Source organism: Cavia porcellus, unplaced genomic scaffold, assembly GCF_034190915.1.
Source record: "Cavia porcellus strain 051 isolate PalLab524CR breed Dunkin Hartley unplaced genomic scaffold, mCavPor4.1 scaffold_12, whole genome shotgun sequence".
In the NCBI taxonomy this organism is placed as follows: Eukaryota; Metazoa; Chordata; class Mammalia; order Rodentia; family Caviidae; genus Cavia; species Cavia porcellus.
Window position 1 is genome coordinate 69,357,158 of NW_026947495.1, and position 27,357 is coordinate 69,384,514.

The following is a 27,357-nucleotide window of genomic DNA, read 5'->3' on the forward strand; positions in this document are numbered from 1 at the left end:
GTTCACCTTGACTAAGTCACTTGGCCTCTCAGTGACTGTTTTCTCATCTGCGAAGGTGGATTTTGTAATTCTAACTCTTGGACAAAATTATGAGAAATAGTATGTTTAGTATTTGACACATAGTAAGCACTGAAATGTTACTGTTTTATTAATCTAATGAATTTGAATTTGCACACTTTTTTCAGAACTGATAAATGTCTTTTTTCTAAAATTATTTTTATGACTCTTCAAATATTGCAGTTTGCTAATTTGTGTTTATTCTCTTAAGAATATAAAGTTAAGCCATAACAAATCTCTTTGTAACTTAATAAAAAATAAAAACTTCAGAAATATACTGTATGTCTTGAGCCATACCCATACCAGTTCTGAGGTGGAAATTAAACATTTTGTACCACAAAGACTATCTTTCATGAAGAACAAAACATGACCACATTCTTAGGGCATAATTCATATTTCTTCAACCTAAAATAGAGTCCTGTGCTGTTATTCATTGTTTTATATTCTCGATCATCTATGTGTAGAAAAAGTAAGAGTATTTATTGTGATTTCAGAAACTACAAAATTACAGACCTATTTTTTACAGTTTCTTCCTTTGGTTCAGCAAAAGGGGACTGAGCATGCAGTTACTCATGCTCACCTTCTTGGATACTTTTGATACCTATCACTAATGGAGTCCCTGAAATAAGGATGAGGTTATCGGAACAACTGGGGCTGCATTTCCTTTGCTGAATGTGTCTAGGCCAAAAGTTTTTGGTCACTAGAAATTTTGCACTGGGTTTTTCAAATCTGATTGTTATTGTTTGGGGAAGCTGTTTATAAAATGGAAATAGGTATCATATCTAACATTTTTGACTAATCTGTATTCTCCTCCCTAACAGTATAATATTCAGGCTTATCCTACCACGGTGGTGTTCAACCAGTCCAGTATTCATGAGTATGAAGGACATCACTCTGCTGAACAGATCCTAGAGTTCATAGAGGTATTTTCCGTTACAGTATATGACTAGAAACCCTGGTTTATATATACACTTGAAATGACCATTTCATAAATACAGTATTGACTGTTCATGCTAAAACATTATTTCATGAAAAGGAAAGTTTAAAAAATTCAAGTCCTGCGTTGTTACCTAGTGTATTGCCTTATACATAGATAGGGATACAACTGTTTTTTGAATACATGAAATTCTGATTGTCTGAAGCTTTGTCACCTGATTGCCCTGCATGCACAGCAGCAAGTGGGCAGTCTCCACCAACCTGCTGTGGTTAGCACAGAAGGGCCATGTGCACAGCACCTCCCATTCTCAGGGAGGTGGTCCCAGGCCACCTACCAAAGAGAAGCATGCTTCATCCATTTCATCACCACTTTACTGTGTCCTATGCTTGTATCCCTCCCCACTCCCCTCCAAAGCAGTGTTGGATGTTTTTGATAGTTTTCCCAGGGACAGTGCCTTCCTTGTTAGTTATCTAAGTCATAGGCTGAAACTTTGTTACAAATAGCATTTAGAACTGTGGTCTCTAAAGAGGTTTACAGTAGCTGCAGTCAGAATCTCAAAAAGGAACGGAAACAACGAACAGTAGGCATTCCATCCCATTAGTAATTAAGGGTCATTTCCAAACCAGTCCTTCTTGGGGACAACAGAACTCTCTGTGGCCTATGTGGCCCACTGAGCGTCTCCTGGAACTCTTTATTGTATCATCTACACATAACCTCAAAGAAAAGCCTCTTCAAACAGCCTACAGTGGTTTTTAGTGATAGACACAAGGAAAAGTAAGTCTCACTCTGTAGTTTTAGGCTGGCCTTGAACTCCTGGCAATCCTCCAGCTTCAGCCCTCCAACTGCTGAGATTACAGGTGTGCACCACCATGCCCAGCTATGATTTTTATATTTTGAAACAATTCACTATAGATTTCCTTTAAATATCCTTAAGCATCTTTTCATTTCTCTAAAGCAGTAACTTTGCCAAGACTATGTGAACAACTCTTTTTAGTATCTATTAACAGTAGGGTGTGTTTTCTTTAGGATCTTAGGAACCCTTCAGTGGTCTCACTCACACCCACCACATTCAACGAACTGGTTAGACACAGAAAGCATGACGAAGTCTGGATGGTTGATTTCTACTCCCCGTGGTGTCACCCCTGTCAGGTCCTGATGCCAGAGTGGAAACGCATGGCCCGGGTATAGTGAAATCATCTGTTTTAAATCTTAACCATTTACTAAGGAATGTTGATTTAGCAGAGTTGTTTTTGAAACGGAAATAAACAAATTCAGTGGATGTTACTTAACAGCAGCCCTGATCGTACCATCAAGACCCTGCCTCAGTTTCCATCTGTTACATCAGCTATGTAGTTCAGCCTTTTTTGTGTGGGGTCACTTTTGACCAAATTGTTACCACTGTCAACCAAAAACTCTTCATTTTCTATTAAGATTTTTTCTGCCTCTTTAGAATTTAAAGATCATTTCATCACAGTACTGTGGGACTTAAAAAATAAAGCAAAATAGTGTTGACCAGCAAAACAGTTGCTATTTAGAAATTTCCTGCAAATAAATTCAGTGTTAGAAATTATGAAAGATTGAAAATTATTTAAATACCAAAGAGGAAAATGCACTTAATCTTTTCTAAAATAAAAGGAAACTAAGAGAGTGATTTTTAGTGTCTTAACATTTAAGATTATAAATTTTGGATCTTTTTCAGTAAAATTTTATAATTTGAGTGTGAGTTAAAGGATTACATGCAATCTTTGCCTTTATTGGAAAAAGTAATTATTTAAAATACTGCAGAGAGCTTCATTAGTTTTTGGTTTTTAACAGAGTTTTGGAAATGAAAATACTTACATTTCCTTTGTAATAAATGAAATATATTACTCTGTAGTGATTGTTATTAATTACAGAATTAGATTTCAGATTAGATTTTTAAAATGGTCAAAAAATGGCATAGTGGCGCACACCTGTAATCCCAGCGCTTAGGAGCCTGAGGCAGGAGGATCGTTGCAAGTTCAAGACCAACCTGGGCTACAAAGTGAGCTCAAGACCAGCCTGAACTGCACAGCAGAACCCTATCTTAAAAAGACCAAAAAAGAACCCCTGTTGTGTGTTATTTCCTCTGGATATAGTCACTAGTAAATAATGACTATTTCACAGTGACCATCTTTTTATTATAAACATCAAAGCTCTGGAGATTATTTTAATCAGTGATAAAACTACTGTTTTCCTCTTTTCCAGACATTAACTGGACTGATCAATGTGGGCAGTGTAGACTGCGAACAGTATCACTCTTTTTGTGCCCAAGAAAATGTGCAGAGATACCCTGAGATAAGATTTTTTCCACAAAAATCAAATAAAGGCTATCAGTATCAGTAAGTATTCTGTCAGATTTGAAGCTGTGTATCACAGCAGCATACAGATATTCTAACTAAAAGCTACACAGATATTGGGAACGCACCATGTGTAAGACAGTGTTGAGAAGATGAAGGGAACTGAACGGTGAGACTGTTCAGGAAGTTAGGCTGGTCAGGAACCTGGGAGAGGGAGCTGACGTTAAATGTTTATTCCGTTCATGTGTTATACTGTAGTGGATCTTTCTTACTCACATTCTCCACCAGTCTTCATGTATTCTCTGAGGAAGGGATTCCTGCCTTTCCCACTGTCCCAGAGAAGGGGGGTCCTCAGCATTTAGAAACCATTCCCAAGTGACCCACCTGCCAAGGGTTAAAGTGTGGCCTTGAACCCGAGCCTGCCCCACAGTCTGTGCTGTTTCCACCCCACCACTTCGTTTTCCAAGTAGAATTCTCAAGTCTGAGCAAGAGTGTGATGAATGTTATTAAAGCAAGGAAAGTGATGTATGGGTTTCAAGAAGCAGCAGGTTATAACAGGAAATCATGAGAAGCTGCATTTTTGAGGTAATTTCTGACTTAACAGTCTATAAAATGAATGGGAAGTTGACAGTAATAACTTGGATACAAGTTCAGAAACTAAAGTCTTAGAGATTGTGTCTTTTCAGGTTCACCTAACTTGCAGGATATGTCCAGCAGGCAGCAGGACATTCAGATTTATCTAGAGCAGAAGAGATGTACAAAGACTTGGGCTCAGGGTGTAGTTTCACGTGTGAGCCCTGGGTTTGGTGCACACACACGCGCACGTACCATTCCCCAGAAAGACAAAATGCAAGCGTAGAGAAAAGTGTTCAAAAACCACATGATCAGCGTCTGAATTAAATATATCTAAGAAGGGATATACTAGGTGAAGTCATCTTAAGTTTTTAATATTTTTTTTTTTTTTTTTTTTGTCTTTTTCCTTTTTATCGGTACTGGGGATCGAACTCACGGCTGCCTGCTTTCAAGGCAGGCGCTTACACCGCTGAGCTAAATCCCCAGCCCCCTCATCTTAAGTTTTTAATGCTACCATAAGATTGTTTTCAGAATATACCCAATAATAGAAAGTATTGTTTACAACTTAATGTGTGTATGTTTTTTTATCTTTCAGTAGTTACAATGGTTGGAATAGGGATGCTTACTCCCTGAGAATCTGGGGTCTGGGGTGAGTAATTAAAATAAGTACATATTATTGCATAAAATATGAGAAGCTATTTATTCTTCCGTAAATTTTTTGTGTTTTAAGATTCTTGCACTTAAACTACCTGTTAAAAAATTATATTTACCAACACAGAGGTTGAGTATTGATACATTGATACACCTGTAATCATTTTTAACTTAGAAAGTCTGAGCGATACTGCATTTTAGATGTTTACTTTAGTTTTGTATAATGAAAAATGATTTTTATCTATTGCTACAGATTTTTACCTCAAGTGTCCACAGATTTGACAACTCAGACTTTCACTGAAAGAGTTTTACAAGGGAAATATCACTGGGTGGTAGATTTCTATGCATCTTGGTGTGGACCTTGCCAAAATTTTGCTCCAGAATTTGAGCTCTTAGCCAGGGTAAGTGTTATCGGTCTGCTCAAATATAAGCTGTATTCATATGCTTGTTTTAACAATTGGATAAAACAGTGTAAGGCTACCTGTTCGGTGTTTCTGTGGTCACAGGAGGTTTGTTGATGGTGTGGTCCTGACTGATAGCTTGCTTGTTTACCTAACTCAGAGAATGCCTACAGTTGACAGACGCAACACTGAGAAAAAGTGTTTTTAGAGAGAAAAAGTCACACCAATTTCACCAATTCAAAACAGGTTAGCTTCCCAAAATACAGAAATATGTTTTAGCAGGGGGATTTTTAAAAAAGCTCTGCAAGCAGTAAGTTATTTTAGTTATTGAGTAGTCCTTCAGATAAGAGGTTATTTATTCCTACTTAAACTTGCCTGTGCTTCTTTCCTGTCAGATAATTCTTACAATATTTTATGCCTTCATTCCTCCTTTACTAAAAGCTAACGTAATTACAAACTGTGTGATACAACTACATGTTAAGTAAACTGGAAATTATTAAACATGAGAAGGATTATTCATTGAGCAAATCTAAACCTTTTTAACTAGAGGAAAGGTATAAGGCAAATCAAGGCTACCATAGGACAGTTGCAATAATGAAATTAGAACAGAGCCAGAATTTGAACCTAAGAATGATCAAGAGTCATACTAGAGAGAGATAAAGGGTTCCAAAGAAAAGTTAGTATTTGAGACAAGAATAAAACATGACCAGGAGTTTGGCTCTTGAAAGGGTTGGCCAAAGAGCCCTCATAAAGAGAAGAGAGTCTTCAGTAACATACAGAGAAATGAGAGCAGGGCATTCGCAGGGCCTCCACTGTTAGTCCATTTTCACAAGCATTATTGGGGGATGGGGGGTGGAAGTGGAATGGCAGAAAGTGAAGCCCACAGAACAGATATTGTCCCCAATATTTTCTTTATAAGCTTGAGAATATGTGTGTGGCGGGACCCATTTTATGTTTTAGGAAGATCACATTGCTGGCCTGAACAAGGGCAGAGAAAGCTGTTTAGAGCACCAAGAGCGATTACAGTACCAGGGATGATTGACATCCAAGTAAACTGCTATGTAAGCATTTTGTAAATGACATAGAAACTTAACTAAAAGTCACATTTCTAGAGTTTGCTGACCGTCTGTAAGAGTGTGTCTGTCCGTGTATATACTTACACCCAGTGTTGCTGGTGCCCTAGCACAAGTCAGTCTTCCTGTTTGTATATTCCAGCAAGGCTTGGCAGTCAAACTAGAGATAGCAGTGACACTCTGATTGTCGTGAAATAAGAGATAATTTGCACCAGGATTAGGACAGCAGTGATAGAATAGATAGGATTTCTTATTGTGACAGATGAGCGAGGGGACAGATGCAAAAGAAAGAGAAGAAAGACTTCATGTTTGATGGTGATAGATGAGGGAGAGGCTAGGAGAACCATTTTCTTGGCTTGAACTGAGTGCATATAGAAAGGGGAAAAGAGGAGTGAAGGGGGAAGGATTATCCTTAGAATTGTGTTTGATTGTGCTTCAAACATTCAGATAAAGCAGGCCAGTGCTGAATTGAATACAAAATCAGGATTAAAAATAGAGGTTCAAGACTTCATTGTGAAAAGATTGTTACCTATGAGTGGAACTCTGGGTATTGTAGCCTGAATATAGCCAAGGATGCAGTAGTTAGCTTTCTCATTGACAATACCTGACACCCACAATTTAAAGAAGGAGAAATTTAATTTGGCTCACAATTCAGTCCATGGTAAGCTGGGTCTAAGGCAGTGGCATCATGGCAGAGCAGAGGTACTAAGCTCTGGGTGGCCAGGAAATAGAACACGGAGCAGTGCCAGAGAGGAGGAGCAAAGGATCAGACAGACCCCCAAGGCCACCTCTTTTTCCATGGCTTACCCAGAGTGTCCACCACCATCGACCTGGATGGATTCCAAAGCCAGTCAAGGCTTTGGACCTCTACCCTAACCACCACAGAGGAAGTCTCCATTGCTGCAGAACAGCAAGAGTACTGAGATACACCAAGAAAGAAAATAGAAACTAAAAGAATGGTCCAAGGGCTCATTAAGAACAAGAAAATGTCCATTCATGTTGGTCAAGTAGAAGTTACTATGAAGTTACAGCCATGTCATCGAAGGCAGCCTTAAGAACAGAATCCAGACTAAAATGCCAAATAAGTGAGTGATGAAGCAGTGGTTAAAGAATAAGCCGTTGTGAAAGAGGCAGGCAGATGGGTGCTCACACATGCTGGTAGCTGGAGGAGTCATTACAGGCAGGGAGAGAACCTCGCGGATCATCTGTGTACACTGGAGAGAGTGAGGTCTGCCCGGAGGACATAGGACACAGGTGGAGAATGCTCCCTCAGGCTGGGAAAGGGTCTGGGGAGGAAACATGTCTGTAGTGCCATGGGCCAGGTGTGGTTAGCAGGAGAAGATGAGGAAATCATTTCCCAGTGTTTCTGGTGAGGAAGAAGGGAGTTTATTTGCTGTTGGAGAGGTGAGAGTGAAAAGTTTAAAGGCATGGAAAAAAATTTGGAAACAATACTGATTGAATTGGAAGGTCCAAATCTTGAGTTTTTAAAGTAAATCCTTAAATGTGTAAAGATTTGAAATAATTTTATCATACTGCTTTGTAGTTGTCAAAATAGTTTGCCAGAAAATGGCCAGCCATACTTTTGTTTCCCAGATGGTGAAAGGCAGGGTGAAAGCTGGGAAGGTGGACTGCCAGGCCCATGCCCAGACATGCCAGAAGGCCGGCATCAGAGCCTACCCGACCGTTAAGCTGTATACCTACAACAGAGCCAAGGTGAGTGCCGCCGTGCACGGGAGCTGCGTCCAAAAGCTGACTCTCCTTTTCTAGCTCCTTCTGCCTTTGTCATTTTTCGTATTGCTGCACAGTATGTTATTGCACCCGCACCAGGTATTCTTTTTTTTTTTTTTTTTTTTTTAAGGAGAAAAAGGAAAAAAAAAAGCAGAAAAAGGGTACAAGTTATACAGAATTTCAGAAAAAAAAAATAAACAGTAGGAAATCACTAGTTAATGGATTACATATTGTCATCTTAGAAATATTTGATCAAGTTACAAGATTAAAGTATATAAAGTGGACATTCAAACAGTGAGACTGCAAACAGTTCTGTTCAATGATCCAACAAAACTCAGTAATATCATTGTCTGTCTTATACACTTAAATATACATGCAGTTATATCATTTAGAGCACTTTCTTTTCCTCTCTTTTGTACAATGATTATTACACATTTTGGGTTTTATTGCTCTCACAGTTCTTAATACTTTTTTTTGGAAGAGAGTAAAACCAAATGTGACTTAACAGAACAGAATTGGTTAAATCAAAAGGGTGGACATAATAGATAATGTAAAAACATAATACAAGGTGATCAACAATGGTTACCATAATGCCTCCCGCTATCTCAAATAAAATTGCCTAATATCATCAGTTACAATAAAATTGAACAAAACAGTAAAGAATGAAACCAACAAAACCAAAACATTGGAGACATTACAGGTCTTCAAAAGTAGGTAATAGTCAACCAGTATGGGCGTCATAATGAATCCCACTATCTTCACAGCTGTTGCCTAAACTTTCGAACCTGGTACTATCAAGCAAAGCAGAATACAGGGACATCAGTCAAAACAAGATGGTGAGAGCAATACAAGGCTTCAAATCAAGTGAATAGAATATCAAAGTGGGTTACTATAATATATCCTGCTTTTTTTAAATTTATTTTTCCTTTAGTTAAAAGGATAAAAATTAAAAAGTAAATAATAAAATGGAGATTGAGATAAAAGAGGGCATAACAACTAAACAGTGCAGATCAAAACGTAACCATTGTAGTGTTTCACCACAAGATAATCCCGACATAAAAGTAGTTACCATATTGTCTCTTTCCTTGAGATCTTTGAGTATAACTTCCTATACTGTAGCATCAAATATATCAAAACAATTTAAAACCATTCAAGAGAATGACAGTATTACAGGGTATTTAGAATCAACTAACAGATAATGAACTATGGTTTCTGTATAATCTGCTTGCCTATAAAGTTTTTGTTTATACTGTCACATATAATAAAATCCAATAAGATATAACATGTTAAGACCTATGGAGACAGAAGAACAAAAGCTTTATGGGACTTCAAAATAAGATGATACCAAGTCAGCACTACCTATTATGATGTCGTTTTCTCCAAGATATCTGTTCCTATCATCCAATCTTCTCTGCCTCGTTTCTGTTGAGCTCTTTTTCTGTCATTAGTTGTCAGTTTGTCTTCTTCATTTTGTTTTCTGCTCCATTCATTGTGGCCTCTCTGCCTCTATTTCTGGATTCTTTGTATTTTTCTTTTTTAGAATATCTTGCAGTATTCTCTGTAGAGTTGAATTGGTGGTTGCATATTCCCCTAGTTCCTCTTTATCCTGGAAGCACCTTGTTTTTCCATCAATTTCCAGGGATAGTTGTGCAGGATATATCAATCTTGGCTGGAGATTATTATCTTTCAAAGCTTGAATTATTTCCCCCCACGCTCTTCGTGATTTGATGGTTTGTGCCGAGAAGTCTGCTGTAATTCTGATGGGTGTTCCCTTGTAAGTGATCTGTTTCTTGTCTCTGACGGCTTTTCGTATTCTGTTCTTATATTGGATTTCTGGAATTTCGATTATTATATGCCTGGGTGTAGCTCTGTTTGGGTTGTAGGTGGCTGGGGTCCTGTATGCCTCATACATCTAAGTATCTTTACCTTTTGCTAAAGTAGGGAAATTCTCTTGGATTATTTCTGTGAATAGCTTTTGTAGTCCATTTGTTTGTGTCCCCACTACTTCTCTTATGTTCTTAATTCTTAAGTTATAGATCCTCTTATCATCTTCTAGTTTTTGTATTGTTGCTGTTTGTTTTTTTGTTATTTTTAAGAAGTTTTTCATTTCATGCTACCATATTACAAATCTGCCCTCCACTTCAGATAATCTGTCCTTAGTTTCTTTTAAGCTGTTATGCCAGTTTTCGATAGAGTTTTTAGTTTCCTGGTAATCTCTTTGAACCTGCTTCATGTATTCTATGTGTTCTCTATTTTCTCCATCAAATAATTCTCCCCTCTTTTTCTGTTCTTCCATTCCACCATCTGCTTTTTCTTGGGTGGTACTTAGCATTTCTCTGACTATTGTGCTTATGTCTTGCTTCAGGTCATTAATAACTTCATTCCTGAACTTGTCTATGAGGCTCTGGAGATAGCCTTTTATGTCTATTGGTGGCGTGTCTGCTATTGCCTGTTTCTCAGGATTGGGGGCTGAGGAGCCTTTCTTGTTGCTCCCTCTTCCCATATTCTTTGTTCCTTATATATGCAAGCGTATATAGGAGGCCCAGCTCCCTTCCCTGTCAGCCATAGTCTGATTGAATTGCACCGGCTAGGTGTTGGGGCCCACCCCTCCAGGACAACCTGCAGAAGGCTTCACCACTAGAGTGCCTCTCCAGGCACTGGGACCTGGGTTGTGCTAGCCTACTGGGTCTCAGCCAGCAGCGTCACGTAGGCTAGGCACTGCTCACCAATCCCGCTTGAGAGGGAGATATGTGACTGAAGTCACTACAGCACCCTGTTCCAGCAAGTCTACCCGGTCCCAGAATGCCCTCTGTTGGCGCCTCCTAGACCGTGGGAGAGTCCCCATTTCCCTCACTCACTGCAGGTCCATGCACGGCTCCCTGCCCGCCCAGCTCTTAACTCTGTTCACCGATTCCTGTTCTCAGAGCTTTCTCACATCTCTCTCCCTGCCGAGCTGATTCAGATGCAGCAGCGGCAGCAGGAAACCCAAATCGCGGCTTCCAATGGCACGAGCTCCAGCTTCCACGCTCAGGCTTTATCTGTTCCTATTATAGCACCAGGACTGCATTCCCAGTTGGTATCTCTCAGCCCAGTTCGTTCTTGGGTCAGCAGGGTATATCTCCTCTTGGTTAGGATCCCTCACTCTGCACCATTCCTGGCTTCTAAGCTGGGTCTCGCAGAGAGCCTGCGTAGCTGCTGCTCTCTGTCCACCATGTTCTCTGGATCCGCACCAGGTATTCTTAAAAAGGTTTTCTGTTTCGTGGTTGGTGGACTCCTCAGTTGCCTTAAAATTTTTTTACTCGGCACTATAAAGTAACCTGACAAACTATTAATAAGTGGCAACAAGTAATAAACTAATAAGGAAATTATTTTCTGTGAAGTTCTATATTTTTTTACTTTTTATAGAATAAATAGATACTGCTTTTTAAATTTTTTCCATGAAGAGAAAAAAGTAATACTTTGATATGTTCAGCCTTGGTCACTGAGCACTTCCTGTGCTACAGATTTAGATTACAGAATAAAAGTTAGGGTTCTTTGGTTCAGTTACTATTACTTTTGGGCAATCCTAACAAAATACTTTTTTTCTCCAGCAAATAGTACAGCTCTCCACCCAGGAAGGGGCCCTAACAAAATGAAGAGGACCACCCTTTTCTGTGGTCACTGGTACATAGACTGTGTCCTACAGCCAGCATAATTGGTACCTCGTGATGGTTGCTGACTTCTCAAGTTAAAAAAAAAAAAATATTTCAAACAGAATTTTTATATTTTTCAAGCAGAATTGAGGACAACATTCCTTATACTAGTTTGTAAGAAAGTGAGTGAAGGCGCTTAGGTGTGGGTCAGTGCCAGGGCCTTGCTTGGCATGTGTGAGGCCTGCGGTTCAATCCCTGGATGGCCCAAATGAAGCAGAGGAATAAGCAAAGGGCAGCTGAGCAGGGTATTTTTAAATTACAGGTAAAACCCAACAAATAAAAGGACTGAGCAAATTGCACAATGTGGTGAAAAATAAAATGTTGCTCTCCCTGCTAGAATCCCAGAAACAGCAAGAAAATAAGCCACTTTTCAGTATGACTTAGAGGTGAAAAGTGAAACTGTTTTCTACGCACAGGTAGACTAGGCAGCGAGGCATAGTGGCACACGCCTGTAATCTCAGCACTGCGGAGGCTGAGGCAGGAGGATCGTCAGGAGTTCAAGGACAGCCTGGGCTACACAGCGACACCCTGTCTCAAAAAAAAATAGACTAAGATAACTTAGTGATAGGAATAAAAGCTGTGGGAGAGCAAAAGAAATGATAGGAGAAAACTGGTGCCCTGCAGAGCAAGGCAGGCAGACAGGGGTGGCCATTGGGAGGGAGCACGGTCTGAGCAGCAGAAAAGGAGACAACAGCAACACACGCCTCACAAGATTAGGGTGGCCGTCGAGGTCACTGGGAACATCCCGTAGGTACTACTGCCTTCAGTAACGCTATTCCAAATGCTTTGCTCTACAGAGGAAGTTTCAGAGTAAGGGGCTTTTTTTCCAGAGAAAAAAACTACAATAAACTAAGGAAATACTTGCCACATACTCAGATTTTCTGGTAAAACAGTCAAATAATTTCTAATGTGTAACACTTTGAAGAAGAATATCGGATTAAGAAATGAGTCCTGAGCGTGATGACAGATTCCCGTCATCCCAGCACTCGGGCAAAGTCAGGAGGAACACTGCGAGTTCGAGGGCAGTGAACTACATAGCGAGACCCTGTCTCACCAAAAAGAAAACCATTAGGTGACAGATTCCAGAGACCTAGGATTGTCACTTCTGTCTTAGGAACAGCCTGAGGCACACACAGCACAGTAGTGGCAGAAGTGCCGGAATCCTCACTCCTCTCTTCAGTAGCTCCATCTCCGCTTTCAGAACAGCTGAGAGACAGGTGGTCCTGGGTCTAACTCCGGTACGTGGATGGTAGGCAGGTCCAAGTGTAAGGAACGCGGAGTTGACCAAGCCCCAGGGGCACTGTTAGACAAGGATGTTCCTCAGTGTGCGGAGTCGAGCCAGGTGTCTGTGCGGACAGCAGTGACTCGGGATCCAGGCCCCACAGGCACGGGCACAGTGGCCGAACTGAGTGCCAGTGTAGACCAAGCAGACTGTCAGAAACACAGTGATCGTATACACGCAGCAGGACCGGGCTTCAGGGACTCGGATGTGAGTGCGGGCTGTGTGGACATCTTTGCTTACGCAGTCCAGGTATGTTTGAGGCTTTTGAAGTGTGCGCCGTACTGTTTCCAGGAATTATTTTACATGTCCATAGTGTGTATTTCAGGGATGGCTTACCTGTACTACTGCAGCTTTATTTCCTTGAAGAAATTTGAATTTCAAACACTTACAGTTTTGGAACAAAAGAACTTTAAAGCATATTTAGTCAAGCTGTTAGATGGCAGTGTTATCATTTACATACTTAATCAAAACATGACGAGTGTTTTTAATTTTAGAGAAGTATGTGGGAAGAGCATATAAGTGCTAGAGATGCAAAAACAATTGCTGCCTTCATCTTTGGAAAATTGGAAACGCTCCAAAATCAAAAGAGAAACAAGGTGAGAACAAAATCTAGGACTGACTTTGGCAGAAGTTACAGAAATGTGTTTCATTGTGCATTGCATGTAGAATGAAGCTGAGAAACAGTAAGAGAGTCAGTTTCCTACTTTGGGAAATAAAGACAATCAGAGAACACCTCTGACTTCTAAATACGAAATGCTTAGCACTGTGTGCAGGTGAAACCATGACTAGGTTCAGTACAAAAACACCCATATAGATGTTCGCAGCAGCACCATTCAGAATACCAAAAACCTTAAATGCAGGTGTCCATCAGCTGCTGATCAAAGTGTGTTCTGTCCGTACCATACTAGGGTGTGTTCTTCAGCCCTAACAAGAAATGAGCTATCCTTGCCGCAGCTTGAAGAGCCTTAATAGGCTTCCTAAGTGAACCGTGAAGGCCCCATAGTACAGGCCACACAGTGCAGGACCCTGTTTGTATCAGATGTTCAGGACAGACTCATCCATAAAGACACAAGGTACATTAGTGGTTCTTGGAGTGAAACAGAAAAGATCGAAGTCAAGGTGACCATTAATGTGTAAAAAGTATCTTTTTGAAGTGTGTAAAACGTTCTAAACTAAGGTTTTTATGATAGTTGTACAACTCTCAATATACTAGAAACCTGTGTTCCTCTGCAGGAATTTTATGGTATGTAAAATGTAAGCTGTTAAAAAAAAAATCGTCATTTATGGCCATCAAATTTTGTTCAGATACAAAGAAAACATGGTTTTATACTAAAGCCTTAATACATCTTAGCTAGTAAATATCCCTTTTTTCTTCAGTATATTAGAATGCATTTTGAGACTCATATTGATCTCTTTGAATTTTTAATCAGTTTAATTCTTATTCCTCAGAATCCCATTCATCTTTTGCCTTTTTAAAATAAGTCAGTGTTATTAATAAATACTGAGACCACAAGTCCATGTATTAAATGGAGTTTAATACAGTCATGGTGAAGTATCTTGGGTTCTCATCCTGTTAGCCAAAGAACAGCACAGCTTCTGGAGAAGGTTAGAAAAATGTGGCTTTATGGAACCAAATTAGAACCCAGGCTCTGCCATCACCCAGTTCAGAACTAAGACATTGTGGAAGAATCTGTGCAACTTTTGTTCAACTCTAAAAAATCGGAGACAGTTATGAACGTATTTACTTAGCAAACATGTTTTTTACTGTTTTGGCTGTATTTTTTCAATTTATTTTAAAATTTGTGACTATTTCAAGTTAAGTATTTGAAAAAAACAATAACCCTAACCCAGAATATCATTAATGAAAATCAAGTTAAGGAACATACTAGTTATGACTTAGGAAGTATATACAACAGTGCCTTTGTCCACAGACTTCTTTCTACAGTTTTGGTCCCGAACTGAATCAAATTCACTAGTCAGGTGTAATGGGTAGGTAACAATGTTTGTATGGGAAAAGTTGACTCAGTTTTCATCTGATTTGGTTTGTGGCCAAAGTTGTGTAATGAATTAAGTTTGTGAGCCAAGGTACCACTGTAAAACTATAGTTTTTGGTGTCTGCTACAGGCAAGTACAAACTAGATTTTCCTGTCTTTTTTACTGTTAGGCAAGGTGTGTTTTATGTGATAACCCGCTAAATAAGGGTATTAAATGTTTCTGAAAATGTTGATTAGTGTATGTTGTGCCATACTTTAAATATTATAAAGCTAAACATGTTTGAATACCTTTATATTACAATGCAGGATGAACTTTAATGTTGAAGATAGCATCAGAAGAAGAGTCCTTTTAAGAATGTTAACTGCATTCGTGGTGGGAGTTAATGAACATTGTCTTCTTATACTGAGAGAAGCTGCACTGCCTGAAGTCCACGCATTGATACAGTGAAAGGTCTGCAAACTTTTTCAGAAAGGACAGGTCACAGATGTGTTAGGTTTTGTGCACTGTATTTGTTTCTTTGTCACATCTGTGTTTTTAAAGACGCTTTTAAAAAACATAAAAACCCATTCTCAGCTCAGGGCCATACAAAAATAGATCACAAGCCAAACTCAGTCCTTGGCCTCAAATGATGGCCCCTAAAAATGTCCTGATGTTCAGCTGTCCCGTGAGCCCGTTCACGTAGTGGAGAAATGTAACTTGATTATCAAAAGCGCTCAAATGATACCCTACTCATGCTGTTACGTAGTAAAGAAATTCCCGATTGTGCTTTAAAAGTTGAAGGGGGTTATATTTTGCAATTGAGAAAATTTTGTGCAACTGTAAGTATAAAAATCTTACCGACTGCCTTACCACCCAGAAAAGCTGAGGGAGAGGTGTTCACGGTGGGTAAGCGGGCCTCTGAGTCACCCTCATAGCAAGTGGGGTTCTGTGGCTTTAAAATGTGTGTGCATTTGTTTTCTGAAGTTGCTTTCATAGAAATGTTTTCAATGACAGTTCATTTTTTGAGGCATCTTATTTACATATTTACTGTTCTCTATTTATTTACATTGATTTTTCTGTAGCTGTGGTTTTCTTCTCCAAGCTATTATTCCAGTAAGAAAAGCAATTTTATAGATTTATTTTACTGTAGCTCATAATGATACTGTGGTTGTTTCAGTCACTAACTTAATGTCAGAGGCTGCCTTTTTCAGATAAATGTTGGCATAACTGAAGTTATTTTTATAAGAAAATCAAGTATATAAATCTAAAATGGGATCTTTTAACTGCTGAGTTGTTTTGATTCAAAATGGCACAGAATTTTTCCTTGCGTTTCCACAAAACTGAAACCTCTAGTTTAGTTATAATTCAGTGGATAGAATGCTAAAAATTTCAGCTTTCCGAAAGAGGTTAATGAATAAAAACACTGCATTTTCCAAAAATTTATTAGGTTTATGGTGTATTGGATTTGGAAGAGTTTTGTTTTTATCCCTTTACCCATCTCCTCTTCCCCAGTATTTCCTTTCTTATAAAGGTCACTTTAGAGCTGTAATGTGTAAAAATGTAACCGACGAATGCGTATTCGTGCCATCTTTTTCTTTATAACGATGGCTCCATGTCTTGCATTCTGCTTCATACACGTTGGAACAGTTACCACTTTACCACCAACTTTTTGAAACACAATTGATGATGATCAACCAGTAAAAAGTCTGTCATTTATTAAATTTTTTTAAACCTACAAGTTCTGAAAACAGTTGAATGTACAGAAACCCCAAAGGGGAAAGGCTGCAGAGGTCCTGGGAATGTGTGCGAGGTTAGCACAGCAGTTACCTGCGTGCCGGGCCCTGGGCGCAGAGTGTGTGCAGAAGCGGTGTGAGCCTGAGCCTTGTCTCTCGAGGCCAGTCCACAGCTCTGGCCCTGGACTCCAGCTTTAAATGACCACCTGCGCAGCTACTGCCCACACCGAGGAATGGTTCAGGCAGCAAATAGTAAATACTGTTCTTTGAGCCTGTGCAGTCAGCTGTGAGGCTGAAAAAGAATGCTATATTGTTTGCTATGGGACAGTTTATACAGAGACATCAGTTTAATAAAATGTGTAACAAGAGCAGCATTTTTAAGTCAAATATTTTAACAGTTTTTGTGTAACATTAGTTCATCCTTGAAATCTCCCCACAAAACCAAATAAATGTCTTAAATTAGTCACATTCATTCTTTCAAAACTATTAAATAGTATAAAAGTTAAAGTGAGTCTTAATTTTCTTAAATGCTATCTATATGATAAAATTAATCCTGTAGAGTATATCTTTCTGTTAATGTTCTATTTTACACATATATTGCAAGTTTTTAAATATACTCAAATTATTATAGTGAATGTCTGTTTTTAGTAAGAATGATAAAATTTAGGCGAAACCACAAAGCATAAGTATAAAAATGTTGATTCACTGGCAAGTTTGAGGTCATAAGTTCAATCCCCATACCAAAAAAAAAAAAAAGTGTAGTGACTTCAAAACATACTCCAAAGCTGTAGTAACAAAAACAGCATGATAGTGGCATAAAAACTGACACAAAGACCAATGGAACACATTAGAGAAGTCATGTAGATACACCCAGGTGATTTTTGAGAAAGGCACAAAGAACATAAGAAAGGACCGTCTCCTCAAGAAGTAATGCTGACAGTTGAATATACATGTAAAGAATGAAACTAGTTCTCTTTCTGACTGTGTACAGAAGTCAAAAGATCTAACTACCCTGAAGCTAAGAAATTGCTAGAGGAGAACATAGAGGAAACATTTAAAGACATTAGTGAAGGCATTGACTTTTTTTTTAAGATAAGACTCCAAAGGTATAGGGAACAAAAGCAGAAATAGTCAAGTGGGATGATACCAACCTAAGAATCTTACACAGGCAAAGGAAGTAGCAAATAAATAATCCAGTTTAAAAATGAGCTAGAGAGCTGTAATGACACTTTTCAGAAGACATACAAATGGACAGCAGTATGAGAAGGAATGCCCAATCTAACTAACCTTCTGGGAATTCAAACCAAAACCAAGAGACCAATCTACCAGTTAGGATGGCTGTCATCACAAAGATGTAGCAAGTGCTGATGAAAACCCTTCCACTCTTACAGTGCAAGTGCAGATTAGCACAGCCATTATGAATAAGAGTAAGGCTGCTCAAAAAACTAAAAATGGAGTTTGCCTGTGCTACAGTAATTCCATTACTAGGTCTGTTTCTAAAGGAGATGAAGTCATATCAGAAAGACACTTGCACTGGTGTACGTATTACAGCACCATTCGCAGTAGCTAAAATGCACAATCAACCCAGATACCTATTGGTGGCTGAGTGAATAAAGGAAATTACATAATACCCTCAGTGCAGTACTCCAGCCATAGGGGAAAAAGAACGACTGCCCGCCATTTGCAGGAAGTGCACAGAACTGGAGCTTATTCGGTGAAATAAGCCAGACATGGAAAGAAAGACATGTTCTCACTTCCCAGGCACTCCCCCAAATAGCGGGACCGTACACTAGAGACTAGGAAGCCAGTGGAAGAAAAGGATGTGGGAAATCAAGGGTACCAAAGACAGGAGAAGAATCATCATTCTTCAGCACAGCAGGGTAACAAGTGATCTACAGTGCAAGGAGTGATCAGCATATACAGTAAGTTTTTACATTTTAGTGCAATAAAAGACGTCACCCTCCGTACCCTTTACTCTATCTGACTTCCAAAATGGGAATTCCATCATTCTGGCCGCTTTCTGAAGCAGTATTGAAAGTTTTGACTTTTTAAAGAAAAAGTGAACACTGGCTGTGTGACATGCGACACGCAAGCTCAACGACAGGACAGTGTGTCCTCCCCCACAGAATGTCACTGCAACTTCTAATGCTTCCTCGGTGTCAAAATGTCCATGAAAGAAACATCGAGGTTGATCAGGACGTCAAGGCAGCCACGACAGCACAGCTAAAGACACAAAGCGTCCAGAACTGTTCGGAAAAAGGCATGAACAAAACAGGTGTGCTTAAAGCAAGGGGAAGTGTGTGGGTGGGAATTAATGGCAATGTGCCTACTGCTTTTTAAACATTTGCTGTAGTTCTGGTCATACGTATGTTTCAGGGTGACTAGAGAGCACAAAATTCCTACATAAAATATTGAAGAGATTAAAACAATTAGCCTGATTTGATTAACGACTCATTATATCAGCTCACCGTAGTATAACCATGTGAAGATGTTCAAGTATTATGTCTCAGTACAGAGCTACTTATAAGCACTAGAGATGCTGAGTTCAACTAACAGCCTTTACAATGCTTACAGGTACAGCAATGGACAGTAAACTTTTTAAGATGTTTGTAATTTTTGTTTTAAAATTTAAGGTGGCTCTGCCCATCAATGTAGATGTAATCATTTGAAAGAAACTTGAGTGACTTCAAAGCATTTGGTTTATTTTGTCTGTGAAAGTCCCCTTGGCAGGTAGACTTGAAGGTTTTAGTTAAAAACATCAGGCACCAGTAGGTGGCAGTGAAAAATAAGAGACATCTCATTTTTTTAAAAAAAAGCCATTTCAGCACTTGAGTTAAGCACACAGCTTAGTTTGCCTTTGTTCTGGAGGATCACTGAATATGTGAAATCACAAAGCAACTAAATGTTACACCCAAAGTTATGCCATAAGACACAGAAGTGCTCAGATGTGTGACTGGCATGAAAGAATAAACCTGAGCGCCCTCCAGGCGCCCGACTGCCATAGTCACTTGGGGCAGAGGGCTCCCTCCTGAGGAGGCTGCAGGCGCCGCCCGTTTACCAGGGTCGCCCTGCGGAAATTATGAAGTGTTTGTGACATTGTGCTGATGACTGCCTATTTCTTTATTATTCAAACTTCTCCAAGTTTTCTGGAGAAGTTTCAGTCCTGGTTTAACGTATGAAATAAAAGTCCTTCCTGCCTTCAGGTAGGAAGAACTCCTGGTCTAAGGGGTAGGTTTCTGGGTTCTACACACGTGACTCCCTTGAATTTGGAAAAATTGATTCCTTTACCTGCACCATACTTAACTCACGTGCTGTGTGGAAAAGATCTCTCTTACCAGGTAGTCATATAAATAATGTATTTTTAAAATCTCAAGCAACAAAAAGTATGCAAGAAACTTTATAGAGCAGATGACATGATTTCATCAACAAAAACATGGTAAGAAAAAAGGTAACAGATTACACACAAGGAAGGAGGCCCTTGGGTCCTATTAACCAAATGTTGTATGTAGATTTTATTTGGGTCCTAATTAAAATAAAAAGAAAAATAATATTTGATATTAATCAAGTATTTGAGAGATGTTATTTTTAGCTAACATTATTTAATGATAATATCTGAAATTCACTTTGAGACAATCCAGTGATGAGGATGTAGGGGAAACTAAAAAGGGTCAAGCTTGTTTCAGTAACAGATTTTGGAGAAACAGATAGGGATTCATCATACTGGCTTTTTGTTTGTTCACAATGTTTCATTATGAAGTTTTGTTTAAAATTAATTTTAGAAGGCTTTTTTGGAGGGGATCTTGTTTCTCAGTATTTGAGATGAAACTCAGAGGGGCTCTGTCACTGAAACAGCCACACCCAGACCTCATTTTCTTTCTTTTTTTTTTTTTTATTAAGTTAAGAAGAAAAAAAATAGGGTACAAGTTATACAGAATTTCAGAAAAAATAAACAATAGGAAATCACTAGTTAATAGATTACATATGGTTATCTTAGGAATAGTTGTTCAAGCTACAAAATTAAAGCATATAAAGTGGACTTTCAAACAGTGAGACTGGAAGCAATTTTGTTCAATGATCCAACAAAACTCAGTAATATGGTTATCTATCTTATACACTTAAATATACGTGCGGTTATATTCTTTAGAGCACTTTCTTTTCGTTTCTTTTGTACAATGACAATTATACAATTTGGGTTTTATTACTCCCACCGTTCTTACTACTTTTTATTGAAGAGAGTAAAACCAAATGTGACATAATAGAACAGAGTCAGTCAAATCAAAAGGATGAACATAATAGATAATGTAAAAACAAAATACTAGGTGATCAACAATGGTTACCATACTGCTCTTGCTGTCTTAAAAAGAATTGCCTATATCATCAGTTATAATAAAATTGAACAAAACAGTAAAGAATAAAAGCAAAACATTGGAGACATTATAGGGCTTTAAAAGAAGATAATAGTCAACCGGAATGGGCGTCATAATGAATCTTATTGTCTTTACAGTTGTTGCCTATACTTTCGAACTTGGTACTATCAATCAAAGTAAGATGGTAAGGGCTATACAGGGTTTCAAATCAAGTTAATAGGAAATCAAGGTGGGTTACTATAATAATATATCCTGCTTTTTTATTTTTCCCTTAATTAAAAAAAATAAAGTAAATAATTTTTAAAAAGAGTTTGAGATATAAGAGGGCATAATAACAAAACAGCGCAGGTCAAAACAACCATTTAAGCAAAATAGTGTTTCACCACAAGACATCCCGAAATAAAAATAGTTACCATAATGTGTCTTTACTTGAAATCTTTGAGTATAACTTAGTATACTGTAGCACCAAACATATCAAGACAATGTAAAACCATTCAAGGGAATGACAGTATTACAGGGTATTTAGAACCAACTATCAGAAAATGAACAACGGTTTCTGTATAATCTCCTTGTCTATAAAAGTTTTTGCCTATATTATCACATATAATAAAATCCAATAAGAGACAGCCTGTTAAGACTGATGGAGACAGAAGAATAAATGCTTGATGGGACTTTAAAATCAGCACTAGCTATTATGATGTCTTATTTTCTCCAAAATAGCTGTTCCTATCATCCAATCTTCTCTGCCTCATTTCTGTTGAGCTCTTTTTCTGTCATTAGTTGTCAGTTTGTCTTCTTCATTTTGTTTTCTGCTCCATTCATTGTGGCCTCTCTGCCACTATTTCTGGATTCTTTGTATTTTTCTTTTTTAGAATATCTTGCAGTATTTGTAGAGTTGAATTGGTGGTTGCATATTCCCCTAGTTCCTCTTTATCCTGGAAGCACCTTGTTTTTTCATCAATTTCCAGGGATAGTTCTGCAGGATATATCAATCTTGGCTGGAAATTATTATCTTTCAAAGCTTGAATTATTTCCCCCCACACTCTTCGTGATTTGATGGTTTGTGCCGAGAAGTCTGCTGTAATTCTGATGGGTGTTCCTTGTAAGTGATCTGTTTCTTGTCTCTGACGGCTCTTAGTATTCTGTTCTTATATTGGATTTCTGGAATTTTTATTATTATATGCCTGGGTGTAGCTCTGTTTGGGTTGTAGGTGGCTGGGGTCCTGTATGCCTCATACATCTAAGTATCTTTACCTTTTGCTAAATTAGGGAAATTCTCTTGGATTATTTCTGTGAATAGCTTTTGTAGTCCATTTGTTTGTGTCCCTACTTCTTTTATGTTCTTAATTCTTAGGTTGTAGATCCTCTTATCATCTTCTAGTCTTTGTATTATTGTTTTCTTGTTATTTTTAAGAAGTTTTTCATTTCATGCTCCCATATTACAAGTCTGCCCTCCAATTCAGATAATGGATCCTTAGTTTCTTTCAAGCTGTTATACCAGCTTTTGATAGGGTTTTTAGTTTCCTGGTAATGTCTTTAAACCTGCTTCATGTATTCTATGTTTTCTCTATTTTCTCCATCAAACAATTCTCCCCTTTTTTTCTGTTCTTCCATTCCACCATCTGTTTTTTCTTGGGCAGTGCTTAGCATTTCTCTAACTATTCTACTTATCTCTTGCTTTATTTCGTTAAATACTTCATTTTTAAACTCATCTATGAGGCTCTGGAGATATCGCTTTATGTCTATTGGCGCCATGTCTGATATTGCATGCTTTCTGTCTTCTTTGCGTTTCCCTTTCCTGGATCAGTGTTCTCAGGATTGAGGACCCTTTCTTATTGCTTCCTCTTCCCATACTTTTTGTTCCTTCCATACAAGCGAATGTAGAAGGCCCAATTTTTTTCTTTTTTGGTTACAGTTTGTTTGAATTGCGCCGGCTAGGAGTTCCTGCCCAGACCGCATTTTCATTTATTGAGACAAGTTCTAAGTAAAGTTGCCCAGCTATCCAGAACTGGTGGTCCCCCTTCAGTAGCTAAATCTTATTTATAAAAAGCAAAACAAAGGCAGGCCTGGTGATTGGAGCACTCAGGAGGCTGAGGCAGCAGGATGGCCAGGAGTTCAAGGCCAGCCTGGGCTGCACAGTGAAACACTTTCTGAAAAAAGAAAAAAACATCCTTGTAATTGGCACAGTATTGAAATGTATGCAGAACCTGATATAAAAAATGTTATGCATTTGTTTATCAGTGAATCACCTTAGTGAGTGAGAGGTGAAGTTACAGGATGAGGATGGAAGTCCTTGGCACACAGCAGGACCACTGGAAGAAAGTGCATAAAATTTATTTTCCCATCATTACTTCCTGTTTCTCCTCTGAAGCCCATGTAATTTGGATCAAGTCCTGAAAAGGCTGGAAAATTATATTCTTGTTGCCTCATTGGAGTTATAAGCCTGAGTTCTCAAAACTGGACTTGATTTTCTGGTCAAACTAGTCTGACACAGAGGTATCACGTCATTCATTAGCAAGAAGAGTGACTCATTTCTCTCTGAAGGGCAGAGTGCAGCGTCCTCCCAGGTGACTGCGGCTGTTTCCAAGGGAAGAACCCAGGAATTAGATACCCCACACTCACTGGGCAGCAGCCAGGGGGTGCTTCTCTCAGGGGTACCCCTGCCTATCCATACTGAACCCCTCTGAAGCCTTCTCTCTTACACAAGTGCACGCACGCCCCTAAACTGGAGTGACAGTTGATATACATGGAAAAAATTTAGTTCTATTTTTTCACCAGGATAAAAATAGTTTAATTCTGCTCCTCTGATCCTCCATAGTTGTCCCATTTTTTAATTTTCCTAAGTCCACAGATAACACGAATATAGCTCAGTTGTAAAGTTTAAATAAATTACCAAGTAAAATCTGAGTCAATGTCTATTCAATCCATCATATATGTACACAAGTATACCTTTATATAGGCAACTATAAAGATGAGCCTTTGGGGCTGGGGATTTAGCTCAGCGGCGTAAGTACCTGCCTTGCTAGCAGGCGGTCGTGAGTTCGATCCCCGGTACCGATAAAAATGAAAAAGACAAAAAAAAAAAAAAAAGATGAGGAGCCTTGAACTCACACTGTGGAAATACATTATTTTGTAATGTGAATTTTCATTTAACAGGATCTGGAAGACAATTCAAAGTCTCTTATCTACAACTTACACTACTGTTTTTAACTGCTCTCAGTAATGTTTAACAATACAAAGTTATCAAAATTTAAGCATTTATTACTGGACATTTAGATACTTTGTCTTCTCTATTAGAACATTTTCCCAGAGCTGAAAAAATTTGCTTTTAAGATGCTACATATCCTGGTTCAAGGGTATCCCAGTCCACACTGGGTGTGAAGTGGGAGCTCACTGCTTCCACTTTGAGTTTTAAAAGTTGTTTTTTTAACATCAAAATATTTTGTGGAAAATTGGTTAATGTACACTTTCATATTATTCTCCTACATGGGTACCTTGTTCATCCTTGGCCCTCAAATCCAACTTCTGCTATGCAATCTTTGCTGACTTTTCAACATACTCTACACCTTGATTTCTGAATTTTAAAGGGTACGTCAACTCCGCACCATATACCTTTATGTTCAACAACAAAACTTTTTGTTCAGCCCAATATCATTCCATAATTTTTCCATGTTAATCCAAATTAGATAAATATTTTAGAAGTGTGTTTCGTTCATTTACTAGTATAAAATTACAACTTTCTGCATATGAAATTTACAAATTGAACACTCCTACAGAACTTAGTAATATTTAAATACATTTAATTTGCTGGATAAAATGTCAGAAGTGAAAGACATTGTCTAATGAAGCAACTTTTTTTTTTTTTTTTTTTTTTTTTTTTGGAGACAAGGTCTTGCTTCATACCTCAGACTGGCCTTAATACACTGTCTAGCCCATCCTAGCCTTGAACTCACCTCAATCCTCCTGACTCAGTCTCCTGAGTGCCGGGTTTACAGGGTTGCATCCCTACTCCTGGCTGGCTGGTTTGGGTTATTGTTTTTTTAAGACATGGTCTTGCTGTGTAGCTCAGGCTCGCTTCCAATCTGCAGCAACCCTCCTGCTTTGACCTCCCTTTGCTGTATACTATCACATCCATTTCTTTTTTCTATTTTCTTTTTAAAACTAAATTATGCTAGTAACAGTCATGCCTTCCCGCACCAAACCCGGATAGCCTTAGTGGCCTATTAGATGCAGAGCCTGCCGACCTGGCCTGTTTCGACATTTCCCTTGCTGTATCTTCTTACTTGCCCCAGGTGTCCTTTTCCTGTCGCCCTTCCTGTTCAGTTATCCCTTAGTCCTTTCTCCCTTTTTCACTCTCCCAGGATTTAAACTCTAGATGTTTTCAAGTAGATATTTTCATTTGTTCTTCATTCTGAAAAAAACTATACACTATATGAATTCGGTGGGTAAAAACCCCATGCAGATCTATCCTTCATGAAATGTGTTCTCTCAGAAGTAGGCAATTCAGCTCTTTGGGATCAAGCCATAAAATCTGAATCCAAGCAGTAATTCTCCACTGCAAGCAACTCTAGGGCCTGGTTTTCAGTCCTCCTGAGTCATAACTAGTTGGCAACAAAAGTTAGCCTGCCTTGTGTGAATAAACCTTAACATAAAAAGGCCTCACCTAGGCTCAAGAGTTAGAAATTAAGAGAGCAATGCATTCAAGTGGCCATTTATACACATCGTATTCAATATTATTTTGGCCATATTAGTATCAAATGAGCTACTGTAAAATGAAATTTAGCAACAACACCAACAAAAAGAAAAACATCTTGAGCTTTAACAGCTCAGCTAGAAGCCAGTGAATGTTCTGACACTATGCTGGAGAAAATAGATCTGTCTGTAATTAGCGCAAAACACTGCCCAAACCTGTTCAGCTCCCTGCTCCTTAAACTGGCCATGGGATGAATCGTTCTTGACAAGTAAGCTCTGGTTCCTATAACGACTACTTCATTCTGCCTTTCACTTCATTTCTGTTTAATAAATTCAGAATCCGGGTGTGCAAACTGTAGTGTTTCAGTGCACTTCAAAAGCAGGAATTTAGTTATTTCTAATGTGTCCAGATATCTAGTTAGAATTAGTTGTCATATTTTAATTGCAACATGAGTATCCAATGGACGTTCAAGAGTCAAATTTGCAGTTAATGATGTTTAAAGTATTTGTAAATTATGCTTTATATTTTACAAAGTTAAAAATGGGAATTTTAGATTGAATTCTAAATAATGTAATCTTCAAGAGAATCAGAGTGTATCCTAAAACTTCTTGCAAATTTGGGAATGTTTGTGTATTAGTTTCCCTGCTCTAACTGCTTAAATTTTGAGAGTTTATCTTTGATACTAATTTGTTCGCTTCTTTTTTTTTTTCTTTTGAGACAAGGTCTCACTATGTAGCTCAGCCTGGCCTTTAAAAATACTTTGCATACCAGGCTGGCCTCAAATTTGTAGCAATCGTCCTGCCTCAGCCTCTCAAGTGCTGAGATTACAGGTGTGCACCACCTCGTCCAACTTGTTCATTTTTAAAACACTAGTCTCAGTGCTCAATAGGAACTTGGAGAATAAATGAAAGAAAAAAATAGGTACACAAGTCAATTCATAAGAAATCCTCACAAATGTAGACATACAATCAATGAATAACTATCACTCCTCTGCTATAACTTTTCACAATTTCAATAGAATGAAATGCATCAGCTGAAGCCTATTTTTATGGAAGAATATACTCATGTAGCTGATTATCACTGTAAGGGATTCATTCATTCCAGGGTATGTGGAATAGAATATTTTGAAGACCAAGAATAATACAAAAGATGCATTCAACCTTTTCCTTCTTTAAAACTTTTCATTGTAGTTGGTACAAATTCTTTTTTTTTTTTTTAACTTTTTATTGGTACCAGGGATCGAACTCACGACCGCCTGCTTGCAAGGCAGGTGCTTATGCCGTTGAGCTAAATCCCCAACCCCTAGTTGGTACAAATTCTGATAGAATTAGTTGATTCATTTTCAGCTTTCTGTTTGGTCTTTCAAGTTAATATCCCAAAAATCCCAATCAGCAAGTTTATTGTCAAACCTATTTCCTTTGCTTTCCAAAAATCCTATACCTAGGCTGAGACAGCCCACTAAAATGCATGCCAGTTTCTTTTTTTTTTTTTTTAAGGGGGTAAAATACAACAAACAAAATACAACATAAGAAAGCAGTGTAAGGGATATAAATCTCAAAGGTAGACAACCTGAGATCTTCACTGTCTATCATATTTTTTCTTGTTTTCTTCCAAATAGTTGTCCAGGTCTTTGCATACAGAGAATTCATACAACACAACGCAGTATAAAACTGATCTGAACAGAATGAGGAAGGTGTTTTAGGTCTTCAAAACCAGACAATAGGGAAGTCACTAATGGCTGTCGTAGAATCTCTCGTTCTCTTGAAAATAGCTGTCCGTACTTTCATGTGTTTTGAAGTTCAAAAAATAAAACAGGCTAAAATAACACCATTAATTAGAAGCAAAACAGGGATAAAATTATTTGCCTTCAAAGAGATG

General features: G+C 38.4%; 1 protein-coding gene across 4 annotated transcripts in view; it reads left to right on the forward strand.

The window, feature by feature from the left end:
- Dnajc10 (DnaJ heat shock protein family (Hsp40) member C10) overlaps window positions 1–27,357 on the forward strand; it is a 57,897-nt gene that overhangs the window by 25,260 nt on the left and 5,280 nt on the right. For 3 of the 4 annotated variants that reach the window (XM_003478497.5, XM_005007648.4, XM_063259401.1), the window contains exons 16-23: window positions 879–980; window positions 2,021–2,176; window positions 3,221–3,354; window positions 4,481–4,534; window positions 4,790–4,937; window positions 7,604–7,723; window positions 13,207–13,308; window positions 15,013–16,926. In XM_003478497.5, coding sequence (XP_003478545.2) covers window positions 879–980; window positions 2,021–2,176; window positions 3,221–3,354; window positions 4,481–4,534; window positions 4,790–4,937; window positions 7,604–7,723; window positions 13,207–13,308; window positions 15,013–15,024 — 828 coding nt within the window. In that variant the 3' untranslated portion in view covers window positions 15,025–16,926. Of the gene's footprint in view, window positions 1–878; window positions 981–2,020; window positions 2,177–3,220; window positions 3,355–4,480; window positions 4,535–4,789; window positions 4,938–7,603; window positions 7,724–13,206; window positions 13,309–15,012; window positions 16,927–27,357 lie in introns of those variants that run through there. The other variant, XM_063259402.1, reaches the window with a different exon arrangement.